Source organism: Eschrichtius robustus, chromosome 13, assembly GCF_028021215.1.
Source record: "Eschrichtius robustus isolate mEscRob2 chromosome 13, mEscRob2.pri, whole genome shotgun sequence".
In the NCBI taxonomy this organism is placed as follows: Eukaryota; Metazoa; Chordata; class Mammalia; order Artiodactyla; family Eschrichtiidae; genus Eschrichtius; species Eschrichtius robustus.
The window spans coordinates 49,745,854-49,765,233 of NC_090836.1; the positions used below are offsets into that span (position 1 = coordinate 49,745,854).

Sequence of the window (19,380 nt, forward strand, 5' to 3'; positions counted from 1 at the left end):
TATAGGCTAACTAAAAGAATTTATAGTGAAGGCAATAGTCTCCAAACATCTATTGATTTAATTTGGGACTTAGTTTGCTAAGTACATTATTTCTGGGCTATTTTGAAGCATAAACTTCTGGATTGCTTAGACTGTTGATAAGGGTTCATAAAATTGATACAGCCTGGGGCTTCCCTGGTGGCGCAGTGGTTGAGAATCTGCCTGCCAATGCAAGGGACACGGGTTCGAGCCCTGGTCTGGGAGGATCCCACATGCCGCAGTGCAACTGGGCCCGTGAGCCACAATTACTGAGCCTGCGCCTCTGGAGCCTGTGCTCCACAACAAGAGAGGCCGCGATAGTGAGAGGCCAGCGCACCGCGATGAAGAGTGGCCCCCACTTGCCACAACTAGAGAAAGCCCTTGCACAGAAATGAAGACCCAACACAGCCATAAATAAATTTAAAAAAAAAAATTGATACAGCCTGGTTAGATTTAGGAAGTTGAAGAATTATTATTCACGAAGTATATAAAGGCACATTCTGATATTCTGTACAACTGAATGAGAAAAGGGCCTTGAATATAGCACTAGGATCTAAGCATTGACCATCACTTCAATAGTTACTTTACTCCTTTGTCCTACACCTTCTTCTCCATAGATTAATCAACCCATATTGATTTCTAGAAGGGAAGGCGCAATTCTTGGGCTTCAGCACATCCTACCACATAAAGTTTTTGAAAAACACTTGAAGTAGACAGATGTTTTCAGGAGTCACCAAGCCACCTTTTTGTTAACAACAATGATATATTATAGTCTATATACTCAAAAACGTTATAGAAAGGATATGTAAATAAGCTGGAATAACGATCCATTTTCTAAAGACTTTGAAGGATAGTTGGCGTTTAGTATTCCAAAGAACAGGTATTTGAATTCTGATGGACAAGACAGACAAGGATATGTGCAAGAATAGAAATTTGGGAATTCACCATAAAAATAAAACAGAAGGAGTATATTTATAAGCAGAAAGAGCAGCCTCCAAGTTGGTGTGTTAAGGTGGAATCAGTAACAATGGGCCTAACAGAAAGATATTAGTCATGGTATCAGTGTGATCACTTACTGAATATTACACTTCAGAAAAGTCACTTCGTACCTCCGATTCCTTATGCTCTTATCTATAAATGTGATTAAAAATACCACTTCCTCTTAGTTCGTGGGATTATGATAACTAATGGAATCTTTTAAAAAAACTGAAAGCTCTAAAGCATGTTTTAAGCTCCCTGTTATAAGTAAAACCCATCATAAAACATGTGGCATATATGTGAATTGCTAAGAAACCAAACTATTGATAGCTGATACCACAGCCCAGCTTCTAGCTATAGTAATTAACACTGCTTTTGTAGGGGAGAATAAGCTTTAAGCTTTATGCCTACCTGGACTCAGTCTCCAAAATAGTTTTTTTCCTGAATTAAAGGAAAGCTTTCCTATATTAAGGATTGTTGTTTCTTCTATTGGTTTTTTCATCAGACACACAAATTTTAAAACACTGACTTTCATTTGTAAAACTAAGGACCAATATATGCACTGTCCGAGTTTATTTGCTTAAATGTGTATAAAAATATGATAGTTTAATAAGTATTGAGAAAGAGATGTCAAATAGATAAATATAGTTATAACTATCACAGAGGATTCCTGGATTATTGGCCAATTTGTTGAAAAAACCTCTGGATACGGGTTGGTCTTTCTGAAGGAAACTAGACCAGTCAGGTTAAAGCTCTGTGACAATTTTGTAGAAATGTTGGTGAGCATTTAAAATGTGGCCTTGTCATGTTCTCTTGTTCTGGCCCCTGTGCTGACCTCCATGAACCATGATGATAATTAAGCATAGATGGAGGGTCAGAGCCCAGTTGTCAGGAATGCCTGAGGCTTTCCTCTGAGGCTTTGCCCTAAACTCCAGGCAGCTCTCTCTGCCAGAGGAAACTGACAGAAAATATATTTCCTCCAAATATATGAAGGGTTTTCTGCATTTGGATGGGCCGGTTACTTGTGGTAGGGTGGAGCTGCCACCCTTGAATTACTCGGCTTAAAAAAGTCACAAAGGCTCCCAAGCCTCTTGGTAGGTCCAGAGCAGATGTAAGCCTCTTCTCCCTGCTGTTATCCCAGATGTAGGAGACCTACTGAGTGTGAACTCTCCATTCCTAGCGTAAGTTAAAACTTTAATTCTGGCCTTATCTATTTCTCAGATTTTATCCATGACTTTCTAATTCCACTACTAATCTTCATTCTAATACCCACCCTCAGTTTCTCACTGACTAAGCAACTAGATCACAGACTTTCCTCATCCTCTCATACAAACCTCATTTGGCCTGGTGGTTGCATCGCCTTCAACACTTTAGTATAGGTGGCCCTGGATGCAAGGCAGGCAACTGGGTATTTAACTGACAGAGTTAATTTTTCCTTAGCTTTGATCTAGGCAAAGAATGCTTGACCCAAGCAAAATAAACCCTAAGTACTAGCATCTATATACTCAGTACCAGATTTAAGTTGAAATAAAGGCATTTGATGTATTAGGGAGATTTATTAGCATATTCATCTATCACCCAGATCTGATTAGGACATTTGATTTCTAAATCATAAGATTTCTAAAATACTTTTTGTTTCATTTTCATAACTCAATGTGTCTCATTGTAAGACATGTATATTATTGATAGTATTTCTAATAATTCTCTTTTAAATTTTATATTTATTTTCATTGTCAATAGATATTTTATTTAGTTGAATTTTAGAGCAAATTATTTAAATGAGTATAGGGAATTATTTGAGTGACAGCTAATGAATGCCAATAAATTTCCTTCTCACAATGGTAGATATGTAATTTACCATTATTTATTTTAAAAAAAACTAATCTTCATTTCATACTTCTAATTTTTTTTCTCCTGTACACATTTCATCATTTTGTTCATACCTAATAATTCTATCAATAGATTGACAAATATATATGCACATATATATTTATATATATATTCAATTTTGTTAATTATTAAAACAGGGTCAAAATTTATTGGATGAATTAAAGGTAGTGACTCTAATGAGGCTTCTGGACCTCAGTTATACATGTATCCCCTGTTTTTCTATTTCTTTAGATAATCCAGAGTCTGCTCTACCTCTCTTCCTTTGTATTGCCTTCAAATATCACACTTCAAGCAATAGTGACAAAGCTTAACAATATCACACAGAATCCAAAGAAATCTGTTCAAGCGAGCATCTGTCAACAGGTAAAATTATACTTTTCACTATGTTTTTCTTGATTATGCCCACAAATAAAAGGAACAAGACACGACAGCCATAAGTTGTATAAAATATTACAGAATTGTGCACAGGAAAATAACATGAGGCCAATGAGTGTATATGAATTGGGTCTGAACTATTGGTTAACTCAAGAGTTGTTAATAATGAACAGGTGATAATCTTGGAAGTGGAATTTTTCAAGGGTTAATTGATTTTTGTCAACTTTGCAATGATTCAGCTAAGAGAGCATAAGATATCAATTTAAATGGAAGAAACAAGACAGCTGGAGATAAGGAAGTGAAGAGGTATCTGAGTGGTGACTTGCAACCAGGAGGATGCAATTATAATTAAAATCAAGTAAATATGCCGGAGAAAGAGTATAAAAGATCATATACTGAGATAAACTGGTGAACTATGAAAAAATAATACAAAAAACAAAGTATTGAGGACAAAATAACTCCATCATATAATGCTTTTTTAAAGGGCACTTCACTTTTCTATGAGCATAGATTTCTGTCTATAAAATGGAAATTCCAACATTAACCTGGCTTGTTAGTAAATTTCAATATTAATAGTAATAACATGATTTGAATATTAGTAAACTTCAATATTTATATTGATATAATGATTTTAAAATAATGGATTTAAGATTATTTAGAAATGTTATTTATGATTTGTGAAATGACTGAAAAATAAATCATCCAGTTGTATTTCTAAGTGTTTGCTCTAGAATATAGAGGTGATAAAAGCTACAATAGTTTAAAATCATAAATTAATAATGAAAGATGTTTTAGATTCCTTTATGCAAGTGGGAAAATTGCAGAATGAGGACTTTAAACCTCATGGTAGTTTTTACACTCTGATAATACAACAAAAAGTAGTTCACCCCTTACAAGTGCCATTTGGTATTTCTTTAGTATTATTCTAGATTTATTTGATTTCCACACAATAAGAAATTTGACTACTTTAAAAATATAGTAACAAAATTCAATAGTATATAAATTCAGATTATTTAGACAACTTTCAAAGACCGAGTGCTATTTTCAGCTGGTTTAACCAATACTTACAATCTGTCTCTTTCCTTCTCTGTCTTCCTTAAGTATTATACTTTTTAAAAGATGCTATTTCCAGTGCTCATATGCTGTAAATCCATCATGTTGGATTAACTGATGACCAAAGAGAAACCAAATTACATAGATAGATGATACGTAGATAGATAGATAGATATAGATAGACAAATTTTTGTTGTTTCCAATAAAGCAAAAATGATTACAAAAGCAGACCATAAACATTCTGAAGACATTCAAATCTTTTCAAAATCATTCTTTGACAGGGTACGGTGTTTTGGATCGATCTGAACAATTGGCATCTGTAGAATATTAATGAGCTTACAGAGTGTCCCTGCTCTGATGTGTCCATTTTTGAATAGGATCTACACTGTGCGCATTATTTGTCTGTGGTGAAAGCTTTTCATTTGACCATAATGCTATAGTTTTCCTGACATTTTGGGTAGGTTTCTAACATATAAATGTATCCATGGAGAGAATTTTTCAAGTTATTTTCTTACAGTCTTGAAAATCATCTTTGACTCTTTTGACCCATAAGAATATTTTAGATATGCAGAGAGGACATAATAAAAAATACCTAGGTTTTTTTTTTTTGCTTGTTTCCTCTTCTAAATACATTAACCAAGAGTATTATTTCTAATTCTATTTATGTAATTTTAAGAGTCAGCAGTGATTAGTGAAATCCAGTCCCTGACATTATTGTTTTACTTGGGTCTAGTTTCTAACATTTCCTGAGCTTTAGTATTATTTAAAAGATAGGGACAGCATCTTATAGGGCTTTTGTGGAAATTTAACTGAGCAAATAAATATTTAATAAGCACTTAGCATAAGTACTCAATATTTGAGTCAGAGATCCCTTTATTCATTTTTGTATACCTATAGATTAGGTTATAGGTTAATTAGATTATAATACATTTAAATCAGTAAGGTAAGAGACAAGCAATTTGAACTTTTGAAACTATTCCATCTAGTTAATGTCACTATATCTAGAGCCATATTGTCTGTGTGTATGTAGTCAGAGAGAAGTAACTTATCTTGCTTTTATTGTATCTTCTTGGAAAAATAAAATGGATTTGCCTTCCCTCTACCATTTAAAACTTTTAAAATTATACAACATTTCTATTCACAGTCCCTAATAAAATGGTAGATGCCTTTGTCATTTCTACCCCAAATTCTGAAACAATAATTTGAGGTGGCTTTCCAAACAGCACTTCTAAATGTATGGGTATAAAAACAGGTGTAAATAGATATAAAAAGAAAAAACGGGAGGGAGAGGATACTTTCTCTGTAAACCATGGTGGCAACTGAAGATTTTATTTGATAGTATTTTATTCTGGTTTATACTTTTGCATTTTCCATATTTTGTAAAAATTGGAATACGCCACCTATCTAACCAAAAAAAAAAAAAAAAAGAACTTAAAGACAATTAATAAAAAATAATATTGAAAAAGGAGTATACACAATTAGATCTATACAATCTATATGATCACAATATTATTTAAATTCATCACAAATATAGGAATATAGAAAAATAATGAAAAGAGATATGCAAAATTACTAATAATATTGTGTAAGGATAGTGTGATTATGTACAATTTCTTTCTTTTCTTGGTTTTCTAATGGTATTCTATTACAGGGATCAGCAAACTATAAGCCTTGGTCTAACTTGTAAATAAAAGTTTATTGGAACAGCCACACCCATTTTTTTTTTTTTAGTATTGTCTGTGGCTGCTTTTGCACTAAAATTATTAAGATGTGTAGTTATGAGAGAGACCATACAGCCTTCAGAGCCTAAAATATTTATTATCTCACCCATTACAGGAAATGTTTGCTGATTCTTGCTTTATAACTATATCAGTGTTATAAAGTGAATAAAATAAAATAAAATGTAATTGTTGATCTAATTCAAAAGTAGAATAGAAACTTTACCACAATTATCCAAAAGGAGAAATAAAAGAAGGCAATAGAAGAAGCCAATAGATATGCCAAAAACCTATGCCAGGATCATTCCATTCCTTGGTTCAGCATTAAACTGGAAGGAAAATCCAGAACTATAAGTATCAGTTAATGAGATCAGGACAAACAAATGGTGATTAAGTACTCGAAATCCTAGTCAGAGCAATTAGGCAAGAAAAAGAAATCAACATCCAAATTTAAATGGAAGAAGTAAAATTGTCTGTTTGCAGATGACTTGACCTTATATTATAGAAAACCCTAAGGACTCCACCAAAAAACAGCTAGAACTAATCAACAAATTCAGTAAAGTTGCAGGATACAAAACCAATATACAAAAATCAATTGTGTTTCTAAGCACTAACAATGAATTATTGGAGAGAGAAATTAAGAAAAAAATTTCATTTACAATAGCATCAGAAAAAATAAAATACTTAAGAATACATTTAACCAAATAGGTGAAAGATCTATACACTGAAAATTATAACACTGATGAGAGAAATTGAAGAAGACAGAAATAAATGGAAGGATATTCCGTGCTCACTGATTGGAAGAATTAATATTGTTAAAATGTTCATACTACCCAAAGCAATCTACAGATTCAATGCAATCCTTATCAAAATTCCAATGACATTTTTTGCAGAAATAGAACAATCAATCCTAAAGTTCGTATGGAACCACAAAAGGCCCCGAGTAGCCAAGCAATCTTGAGAAAGAACAGCAAAGCTGGAGGTATCACACTTCCTGATTTCCAACTCTATTACCAAACTAATAAAAACAGTGTGGTATCGTTATAAAAACAGACACATAGATCAGTGAAACAGAATAGAGAGCCAAAAAATAAATCCATGTATTTTGTCAATTAATTTTTGACAAAGGTGCCAAGAATATACAATGGGGAAAAGATAGTGTCTTAAATAAATGGTGCTGGGAAAATTGGATATCCACATGCAAAAGAATGAAACTGAACCCCCATCTTACACTATACACAAAAATCAACTCAAAATGGATTAAAGACTTGAACATGACCTGAAACCATAAAATTCCTAGAAGAAAATATAGCGGGTAAGCTTCTTGACATTGGCCTTGGTGATGATTTTTTTGGATTTAACATCAAAAAGCAAAGGCAACAAACGCAAAAATAAACAAGTGAGACTACTAAACGAAAACTAAACTAAAAACTTTCTGCACAGCAAATTGTCCACAAAATGAAAAGGCAGCCTATGAAATGGGAAAAAATACTGTAAACCACATATCCAATAAGAGGTTAATATCTAAAATATACAAGGAACTCATACAACTCAATAGCAAAAAACACAAATAACCCAATTTTAAAATGGGCAAAGGACCTGAATAGATATTTTTCTAAACGAGATATATAAAAGGCCAACAGGTACATGAAAAGGTGCTTAACGTCACTAATCATTAGGGAAATGAAAGTCAAAACCAAAATGAGATATTACCTCATACCTGTTAGAATGGCTATTATCAAAAAGACAAGCAATAGCAAATACTGGCAAGAATGTAGAGAAAACAGAAGCCTTTTATGCTGTTGGTGGGAGTGTAAATTGTTTCAGCCTCTATGGAAAAAAGTTTGGAGGTTCTTCAAAAAATTAAAGATAGAACTACCATATGATTGAGCAGTTCTACTTCTGGGTACATATACAAAGGAAAGGGAATCATTATCTCGAAGAGATATCTGTATTCCCATGTTCACTGAAGCATTACTCACAGTAGCCAAGATATGGAAACAACCTAAGTGTCCATTGACAGATGAATGGATAAAGAAATGTATACACACACACACACACACACACACACACACACAATGAAATATTATTCAGCTTTAAAAAATGATGAAATCCTTCCATTTGGGACAACATGGATGAAACTGGAGAGCATTATGCTAAGTGAAATAAGCTAGACAGAGAAAGACAAATTCTACATAATACCACTGTAGAGATGGAGAGAGGATGGTAAAAGTGTACAAACTTTCAGTTATAAGATGAATAAGTTCTCAAGATCTAATGTGTAATATGGTAACTATAGTTGATAATATTGTGCTGTATAATTGAGATTTGCTAAGAAAGTAGAATATAAAGTGTTCATACCAAAAAAAGTAAATATGTGGGGTGACAGATGTATTGATTAACTTGATTGTGGGAATCCTTTCATAATGTATATGTATATCAAATCATGTTACACATTAATATATTACACTTTTATTTGTCAATTATACCTCAATAGAGCTGAAAAAACTCAAGAAAAAAAATGTGATTAAAGCTGAATGTCTGAGAACTTCCTTGCAGATACGCCTGACTCACATAATGTAAAATAAGCATTTTAATCTTCAGCCCTGTTATCTGTTAATCGCAGATTACATCGATTTCCCTCCATCTATGAAATACTGTAAAATATTATGTTAAAAAGGCTTAAGTATATTTGCCAAAATTAACATTCAGAAAAAGAGTGAAGGTAATAATTGTCCATATTGTTACTTCCATTCTAATACTCATCATCATAGTATTTATTCTAGGGAAACAGTGCTCTACCTATTTTAAGTTTCATTTTTATCATTTTGCCTATATGAGTTTCTGAAGGCAAAGTCCTTGGGTAGAACTATGGACAAATTAGAAAACTTTAAAGAATGTTTTCACTCAAAATCTGGAAGGTGCATATAGAAGATCACCAAAAATATCTTAGATACAGTTTGACATCAAACAAAAATTAAACCTCTGTGTCTGTTCATAGATACCTGTTTAGTTTTTTGGTAGGTTTCCTGAATTAGTGGCAAATTTAGCTTTTATTTGCTTATTTTCTATATTGTCTTACCAACAGACAAGCGTTTCCTTTTTCCTCTACATTCCAATTGAAAAATATTCACAAATGGAATGAGAGTAGTAAAAGGAAGATGCTGAGAAATATTGGCGATTACAGCTAAAGGCCAAGCAAGCAGCATCGCTCTACAAAGAAACATTGATGTTAGGGAACCAAGATTTTTGTAATTTAATTTCAGTTGTATTAAGCTATATGTGATCATTTCTTCCACAAGAGAGTGGGTGCTCTATACCATAAAGCTAGCAGTTAAGTGTTCCTAGGCATATCCAAAAAGAAAGTCCCTTTCTTTGAATAAAAATAACATACCATCCATTTGATTGGGAGCATATCATTGCTACGAAGAATTCATAAAATGTGTCATTCATAAAATGATAGGTATCACCAGTTTTGGAAGTGCATTAAAATTAATTCATTAGAATCACACAATTTCTAACCCTATAATTTTAGAAAATCGATCTCTGCTAAAATGTCTTTAAGTATTGTCAATTATTAAAAGTGGAGGACTTCCCTGGTGGCTCAGTGGTTGAGAATCCGCCTGCCAATGCAGGGGACACGGGTTTGAGCCCTGGTCCGGGAAGATCCCACATGCCGCGGAGCAACTAAGCCCGTGCGCCACAACTACTGAGCCTGAGCTCTAGAGCCCACGAGCCACAACTACTGAGCCCACATGCCACAACTACTGAAGCCCGTGCCCCTAGAGCCCGCACTCCACAACAGGAGAAGCCACCGCAATGAGAAGCCTGCACGCTGCAACAAAGAGTAGCCCCCACCCACCACAGCTAGAGAAAGCCCGTGCACAGCAACGAAGACCCAATGCAGCCAAAAATATATATATAAATAATTTTTTTTTAAGTGGAAAAATTCTAAAATATGCTTACTATTTAATTCTGTAAAATTCATCAGATGTAATATAAGGTCCTTTTAACCTTTGTATAGAAAATCTTAAATGTTTTGGATTAAGAAATTATTCTAAGTGATGACAGCTCCATTTGTCTTAGAAATCAGATTGAGATAGCTCTTGTTCTTTGGTTGGTACTTTAGTATAATCTGAATTCTCAACTTCTCTTTGAGTAATTGTTTCCATAAACAAAATGCTTTCAATTTTTAACCCGTAACAAAGTTACATACCTCACTCCAACTTTTTGGTTAATTTTCTGATAACTTTCTGAGTACCAGAGTATTAAAAAATATTTATGAAAAAATTACATAGTTGTAGTTAATAGAATAAAAATATTATAATAATATTATTTTGATAACTACCAAGAGTGATTTATGAAAATGGAAATATGGCTTAAACTATTATTTCATTTTTTTAATGCAGGTTACTTGAATTTCAAGTAGAGGAGTGGAAATGCCACCCCCAGCAGTCTCCCCACCGCTACATCCACCTCCTGATGGAGGATGGGGCTGGGTAGTGGTTGGAGCAGCTTTTATCTCCATTGGATTTTCATATGCATTTCCCAAAGCTGTCACAGTTTTCTTCAAAGAAATTCAGCTAATATTCAATGCTACCTACAGTGAAATAGCATGGATATCATCCACTATGCTAGCTGTTATGTACGCAGGAGGTAAGGTTCTTTGGACTAAATACAATTCTGGTTTAAGAAAGCAATTGCTCCATGCCACAGTATTTTACATGTAGTGCCTTGGTACATTAAAGCCCTGTTTTCATATTATCCTCACTTAAAACCAACCAGAAGTATAATTAGGACTGAATTTTTAGTGATTTTAGTAATTCAACATCTTAAACTATTCACTTCATTCTGAGTCTTACTAGAGTATTTATTTGAACGAGGATGTCTTTGCACAAACTAAGATTTACTAAATTATGGAATTTTCAAGGGTGGCACCTTTCCATTTAATTTGCAATAGAGTCTATACTATAATGGTAGTATCATTTCCTAATATTGCTACAGTTGCTTTTTTCTGAATGAAAAAGAAACTCAAGTTGCTGACAATCTATAAGCCTAGAAAGTAATTCACTTTAAGTTGCAAAATAGAGTGTTATCATGTATATTCTGGATCCATTCAAGTTCATGTGGATAAAATAATTCCTTATCTCTGTAGTACTTATTAAATATGACATTTTTTAATTTAAATGGTTGCCTGACGATTATCTTGTTACATTCCATGTTCAGATGAGGGTATGATTCATAAGGGATAATGAATAATTAAGCACCATATTACTTCTGACTGTTAAAAATTATTGGAATTATTAGTTCATTGCTGTGTCACCTATCTGCTTTAAATCAATCCTAACAGCAGACAAGACAGTCTACAGATTTTTTTTAGTCATTACTTAAAATATTTAGATTTTAGGGTTTTCATTTTCAACTGGATATTTGACTTTAAGATACAGATATACACTCAGAATATAAGCACTTAAAGAAATTATACAAATCATCTTTCAATGTCTTACTCTACAGGTGAGGATAATATGGTTCATAGTGATGGGGATACACCGTTAGGAATAATATCCAACATGTGTTCATATTTACTTTCAGCTAAGGCCTCTCTAAATGCTTGCTATGCGTCATAGGACCTAATTCTTTTAACATTCTGTGAAATAAGAATTACTTCTTTCCATTCTATAGCTGGGGAGATAGATAAAGTACTTTTCCCAGGTCAAGCAGCTCATTAGTGGCAGATAGAAATTGAGACTCCACACATGTAATCACTATGCTCTTTTGCCCTTCTCTTACCTCCATAAAGTAAGTGACAGAGCCAGGTCTGTGCAAGGCCTTCCAGAAAGCTGATTCAGGTACTGCCCCACCAAGGTCATTTGTTTAGTGGCATAATAATTATTCTTTAGGGTATTGTCTTCTTATTGTACTACCAAGGTAAAAGTTTGATCCCCAAATAATCCTGTGTGTGTGTGTGTGTGTGTGTGTGTGTGTGTTGGTGGATATTTTCTACTTTCTGTATGTCAGTGATTTTACATTAATCCACTGTATGTCTCCATTACCTTTTTGGTTAGGTTAAATTGATGCATTTCTGTTCCAGTACCAAAAGGTAACTTTAAAGTGCTATTTGGATATGTCAATGAAAACCTTTGCTTTTAAAACACTTTCTGAGATTCTCCACTGGACAGTTGCTTTAAAGGTTGTACCTGTGTTATCTCTGATGACTGTAGAAACAGTAGATACTGTACGCTGGTCTTGTTCCTCTATCCCATGGGTCAGGTGTTCCTTAATAATGTTCTGCTAAAGCAATGCAGAAAGTCATCTTGTCCTGAATTCCAAAATGTGCTAATGTTAAAATTTGTCATTTTTCCCCCTTCTTAAATATAACTGAAACAGATTCCTCTAGTGAATTTGTGTAAGTCTATTGAATTTGGATTTTGGGTTCCATACATTAATAATTGTCAGTTGAGCTGATCATTGACTAACTTATAAACAACACAAAAATTTATGTAATTTTTTAATTAAGTCAAGTCTCAGTTGACTTTATTAGTTTTAAGCAAACAACCTCAAAGTCCCAGGGTCTTAAGGGAATTCAAGCTTTTTTCTTACTCAAGTAATGTTTTATCTAATGGCTGTGCCATCACCTAAGGCTTTGTAGTCTTTCCTAAATGTACTCCATCCAGCTGGACAGAGAATGAACACAGATAGCATGGAACATCATCTGGGATATTTTAGAGGCCAGGCCTGGAAGGGTTAAACGATATTTCTGTACACCTTCCATTGGTCAGAACTCTTATACTGCCCTACCGAGAGGCAGGGGCAGGGTTGCTGGGAAATTCAGGGTTTCTAGAGGAAGAAATAAAATAACATAGAGCAAGTCTCAGATAGAGCTCGATACCCCAATAATCATTCTCCATCCGATGAAAGCAAGTTGTATTTATAGACGTACCATGATCATATGACATTCTTCCACTCCCAGGCTGGCTCTAAAAGGAGGCTTAGAATGAAGAACAACGTAATTACTTTTCTCAAACCAATAAATCTCAATGCCAAATTGTAAATAAGTAAATAAATATTTATCATTAAATAACTGTTTTTATTTTATTTGTGCTCTTATTTTCCCATTTTTAATACATACAATATAAATGTTAAAAAGCACAAAAGAGAAGTCTTTTGAAGTTCATCAAGAAAACTGTAGTTTGGTAAAATAGCAATTTAGAAAAAACTGCCTTAAAATGTTTAGGGTAATAGATGAATAAAATAGGTATAAATTAAAGATCCACAGGGATTTTGTATCTAGTTGTTTTAAGAAAGCAATGCTAGACACATGACAATACTTAGTAGGTAGTGATTGAAGATGATAATATCTAGGTGAGTTCTGAGTAAGTAGTTGGAAAAAGTGCTTAGAGTCCTTACTCATTAGAGCTGAGACATTTTGTACATCATCTCTGCCATGGAGAAAAGTCATCAGAAATTCAGCTACCCTTTGGTCTTTCCCTTAAAAGTAGAAAAGTAATTCCAGGTCCATTGCCTGCTGGATAGAACTGTTACTACCTGCCATGTCCACTGTTGCATGGAGAACTCATACACTTACATAGTTTGTTGGAAATAACATCCATGTCTTACCTTGATAATTAGTTTTTAATTTTTCTAACAAGAAATATTGGTACATTTAAAACTGTAATCTCATTATGAAATCAATTCCCCTTATGTGGGTGCAGATAACTTTTTTCAGAAACATAGTAACTATTTAAAACAAAAAGTCTGATAGACTCAATTAATCTAAGACACAGACATTGGTCCTGTTACTAAAGTGGCAGTGCTTTTCCACGTATGGTCCACAGATTTTCTGCTTCTGAATCATGGGTCTGTTATTAAAAATGCATAGTTCTGGGTCTTATCCCAAACCCTTTTTTATCCGAATTTCTGTTGGTAGAGTCCAAAAACTTACATTTCAACAAGTATCTCTGAACTGTTGTAAGAGCAAATCAATATTTGATTTAAAAATATTGTATTTAAATTTTTCTCTAATATTTGAAAAATCTCTACTTATAGAGGCCTTTTAGGCTGATGATTATGAAATAAATTCAAAGATGTAAAGCAAAAAGGCATATAGTTTACTATGAAGTATAATGAGTCTCTCTACCAAGTAACTGAAATATTGTGTTCAACATAGTGCTAATTACATTAGCCTAGAGAACATCTAAGATCTGACACTCATTAGGGCTTAGCACTCAACCTATTAATCACCGTGGTGGGGTCACTGGGTAAGACGGAGTGTGTTCAGAGGCTTGGCCTGTGATGTCGGGGCTGGAGTCTCTTGTAATAATTAGTTGGCATTTGGGCCTTGGTAGCAAGGTATTATCTTCCCTTCTTATGTCTGAATTAAAAATGAAACTAATAAAAGGCATGCAGGATGGATGGAAAAGAATGCAAATTATGTTTACCCTTTACTTCATCCTTAGAATAATGGCATTAAATTACAGTACCCCATCTGGCCATCCATATGGTCTCCTGGAGCTCTAACGAATTTCAGCAAATAGGTCAAGGAGAGTGGTCACCCCATTAATAAAGCACTAATTAGAGGTAGAAAACATACTACGATTTAAACTTTCCACATTGTTTAGACAGATATAAGGATTTATTTTGTAAACAGTGATTATGTTGGACTATCTTTTAGTGCAATGTGTGTCTTTGTTACTATATCAAAAGATAATGTGAACATGGTTAGCTACTCAATGACAGAACACAGATTTGGCGCTGCCAGTCTCTGTGAGTACCTCATGTTATTTTTCTGGTAATATCTGTTATGACTTGGAAGAATCAGCCATTCTAAAGTGGAGAGTTGGCTTTGTCTCCATGGCAACTTACTCTGTTTTATGTGAGCAGTAACTGCCGATTGTGCTAAAGGAAGGATGATGGTTTTATGATGGACTACTTTACCCAAGGGACCAAGCATCAGACCACTGAGCTTATTTTACTGGAGGCCAACAAGCAAAAGGTTTTAGGCATAGGAGGTTGGTGGCCATAGTATATAATGTGTATTTTTCTATTCTTTTTAAAGTCTAAATAAGCTCACTATATTATTTTGCTCTGTGCTCTAAATATGTTTGCAGAATGAAGGAGACTATGAAAATAAGTCATATAGTGCTGTATCTTAGCAGCAATTAAGACAGAAAAGAAGTTCATTCTAACCTTGCAATTAAGATGCCTAGGACTTTCAGCTTAGCTTTACAAAACCCAGAAAGTACCAGGTACACTTGGACAGCCCTGTGCAAGCAGGTTGTGTCCTTCTTATACCTACACCATGGTGGGTTATTTTTTCATCCATGAATGTAGATATTGCTAAGGTTTTCCTAGGAAATATGGTCCAGTGTGGCAGAAACCATTTTGCTCACCAAATTTCCATGTGCTCTTGAATATTTCCCAGCTTCCCTTTTATTTATTTATTTATTTATTTATTTAATTTTATTTTTGGCTGCATTGGGTCTTAGTTGCGGCATGCAGGATCTTCATTGTGGCATGCGGGATCTTTTGTTGCGGCGGAAGCGCTCTTCATTACGGCACACAGTTTTCGCTCTAGTCGTGGCCTGCAGGTTTTCTCTCTAGTTGTGGAGCGTGGACTCTGTAGTTGTGGCGCACAGGTTCCAGAGCATGTGGGCTCTGTAATTTGTGGCACGCCGGCTCTCTAGTGGAGGCGCGTGGGCTTAGTTGCCCCATGGCAGGTAGGATCTTAGCTCCCTGACCAGGGATAGAACCCGTGTCCCCTGCATTGGAAGGCGGATTCCTTACCACTGGACCACCAGGGAAGTCCCCACGTGACTAGTTCTGACCAATGAAATGTGAGTGGAAGGATGTTTGTCATCCCTGGACACCTGGACAAGGCAGTTCCAGCTGGCGTGGATCTTCCTTTTCCCTTTTCCCCACAACCTTATTTCATATGATGTGGCTACAAGGGGAAGATCCTTGGTCCACTTTATACTTTGAATGAGTAAGAAAGAACTTTTTATTAAGCTTCTACAGTTTTGTTATGTGGAATAAAACCTAGATTATACTGATCAGTACAAACATGAAGGCTTAGATTGTTGTGTATCTACAGTATAAATTATGTAAATTTTAAGTAAGGGCTAGAACAGACTATGGGATGTCCTTAGTCATTGAGCTTATATTATGTCGTGAGAAGGTTTGTACATATGTTACTTTTTCAGATCTCTGTTAGAGAAGAGGAAGCCTTCAGTATCTCAAATGAAAAAGGAGTCATAAGTGGAAATCTCCTTGCCATTTTTCATGGGAATACAAGTGAGAGGCAGGCACTTCAAGGCACAGAAATAGGGATCAAATAATGCCCATGGAACTTTCTTTGTCCCTCTCAAGGCAGGGATGGAGGAGGCAGGAATCAAGGGCAGATCCCAAGTATGCTTAGGCCTTAGAGACTATTCAAGGAGATACTTTCGCTACAGAAGGCTGCTAATCCAGTCCACATACTATTGGATTATTACTAAAGGTTATTTTCAACAGAGAAAATTTAAGAAACTTTACTGAAATCCCTTTTGATATGTGTGCTTTAGACAGTGAACATTTTACTTACGGACTTAGGAAAAGAACCTACTTACTAATTTATGGCCTGGCAAGAAAAAGAATATCTTTCCTGATTTTTGGCTTAAAATTTCTCTAAACTACACTATTTTCTCATTACATATTTTATGCAGATGTGTTTTGGTTGCAAATGACAGAACCCTTATTCAAACCCCCTAAGGTCTAAAGAGAAAACATTCCTGCACACAGGTCAGAGGAGGGACTCGGGTACCAGCGTCTTCCAGGTCGACTAGCACAGGTGATTTCCATCTGTCCATCACATTGCTCTCTCCTTTCTTCTGGTGGGGTAGCCTTGTCTATTTACTTCGGTATCCTCCCCCCGACACAAGGAAGATGACATTACCGGCTTCTCCATCTCATATTTCAGTCTCAAATTGGACATGAGAGAGATTGCCTCTCTTCCCTAAATTATACTTAGACAAATTCTAGGGAAGACTGCTAGGGTCTGGCCTCCTTTCGTCTGCCCCTGCAGGCAGTGGATGAATGAGGAGCTAACATTGGCAGCCTGAGTGGAACTCTGTATTTGGTGTAGGAAAGGAGCAGTTCCCTAAAGGAAGGATGACACTCTTCCCAGAGGAAGGAAGGCTTTTGAAGAGACAAAACAATAACTGCTCACTGCCCTTTTAAAAATAGAGTAATATATGATTTCCCAAGAATAAAACCACGTGTTGCTTTTACTAATCACTCATGAGTAACTTTACAATTAGATAATTTCTCTATAGCTAAGTGGGTATCTAGGTATATGTCAAAATGCCTATACCAGATTGTCTAATGAAATATAATATTTAGTAGCCAACCGGAGGACTCAACTGTACCTGACAAGAGTTGGCCCCTTGAGTGGAGCTTCGAACTGCAAAGTCCTGGGATCTCCGGAGGGTTTATTAATGGCTTAATAGCCCCGTGAGAGGCAGAAGAACATTGCCATTAAAATAATGAGCTCCAAGATAACAGACATGAAATGTGGACTTGGCCACTTTGTTGTTTGGGCCGTGCATTTGACCCTGGATCCTCAGTTTCCCCGTCTGTAAAATTGCAAATGAAAAAAATGTTTGTATATGTACATATGGTATCCACTGGTCAGGGTTGTTGTCATGAATAAACGATTGTAATGTATAGAAAGTACTGAGTTCCATGCTTAGGAATTTTTAGTATTTGATTCGTGGTAGTTGTTCCTGTGTTCCTGTGTTGATCTTGATATTAACTATTATAGAATGAAATTGCAGATTAGGTTCATGCAAGATAGTAAATCTGACTAGAGCAACCTGTGCCAATAAGGTTTGGAAACAGAGGGTGAAGCAAGAAATAAATAGGTCAATAATCAGTTCTAAAAGAATACTATGGCTTTTACTCATATTTGCTGTGGCATCTCCCCTATGCCTCCTACTACCTCAGGTGGTGAAATGGACATAGATCATTCTTTGGGGCCATCATATAGCTCTGAAAATCCTTCCTGTAAATAGGGGATTCCCAACTTTGTGATTTCCTGCCTCCCCAGGTAAAAAGCCAGGAATTTACTTTCATAGAATTCCTTTCACCTAGAGTACCCAGGACCCATTAACCCAGTGTAGCAAGGCCAGGTTTGATTCAGAAACCACTGATGTGAAGAAACAGATGCCCCAGAGAACACATTCAGATGAGATGGCTGCAGATAGTCCATGATCCAAAAGCTACACAAAAATAGTGTCAATGTTGAGAGTCGGTGGGATTTGTGGTATAGGCTGTAGGGTCTGTGGTCATTGGTGGAAGCAGTTGGTATGCCTACTCTGGAGCAATCCGTTTTATAGTTTGACTTAAGCTGTGCTGAATTGTGCCTTCTCCGCAAATTCATAGTTGAAATCCTAACCCTCAACATCACTGTTTGAAGATAGGGCTTTTAGGAGGTAATTAAGGTTAAATGAGGTCATAAGTGTAAGGTCCTACTCCAGTAGGATTGGTGGTCTTATAAGAAGACGAAGAGACAGATCTCTTTCTCTCCATGCCCACACACCAAAGAAAGGCCATTTGAGGACACGGCAAGAAGGCAACTGGTCTGCAAGCCAGGAGGAGAGCTCTCATGAGGAATCAAGTTGGCTGGCACCTTGACTTTGGACTTCCAGTCTCCAGAACTGTGAGAAATAAATTCCTGTTGTTTAAGCCACCCAGTCTATTGTATTTAGTCATGGCAGCATCCAAGCTTGTTTTTTTGTTTCTTTTTTTTTGATCCTCCCTTACATTCTGTGAGTTACTTTTCATGTCCTTGTTGAATGCTTTCTTCTTTAACTAACTAGAAAAATTTATGATAGATATATGTGGGTTAAATTTCTAAAAGGTCCTAGTGAGGTCTAGCATGAAATACTTTCCTGAACTATATTGGTTAATTTGCAAACTATTTCTATGAATGTTTCTTTCAAAAGAAGGAGCCATTCTCTGCCCCCTCAAACAATATATATATTAGGATTGGGAATATGCAACAGTTTTTTTTCAATTAACTACTTTAAAAGGACATTATAAAAATTAAATTTCATATTTTCATGTGCTGTAAGTGACTTAAGTTTGACAAATTATGTTAGAAAATTGGAAATACCCTTGGGATACTTTTTTCTTTATTTCTTACAAAAATAGTGACTTTGGCAGAGTAATTGATCTATTCCAGAGAGATTTTTAAACAATTAATCTAGATGGCTGTACTTGAGCAAGAATTTGCTCAGCCAGTTAGAATTACATATGCAGATGTGTGATTCATGGATCTGACCCTAAGATGAGATCTCCAACTGTGGCAGAA

At 35.3% G+C, this 19,380-nt stretch overlaps 1 protein-coding gene across 7 annotated transcripts in view; it reads left to right on the forward strand.

Moving 5' to 3' along the window:
* SLC16A7 (solute carrier family 16 member 7) overlaps nucleotides 1–19,380 on the forward strand; it is a 174,901-nt gene that overhangs the window by 97,885 nt on the left and 57,636 nt on the right. For 5 of the 7 annotated variants that reach the window (XM_068559829.1, XM_068559832.1, XM_068559828.1 and 2 more), the window contains 2 exons: nucleotides 3,118–3,249; nucleotides 10,442–10,688. The exons of 1 other annotated variant lie outside the window; for it this stretch is intronic. In XM_068559829.1, the coding sequence (XP_068415930.1) occupies nucleotides 10,472–10,688 (217 nt within the window). In that variant the 5' untranslated portion in view covers nucleotides 3,118–3,249; nucleotides 10,442–10,471. The remainder of the gene's footprint in view (nucleotides 1–3,117; nucleotides 3,250–10,441; nucleotides 10,689–19,380) is intronic. One more of the 7 variants, XM_068559833.1, reaches the window with a different exon arrangement.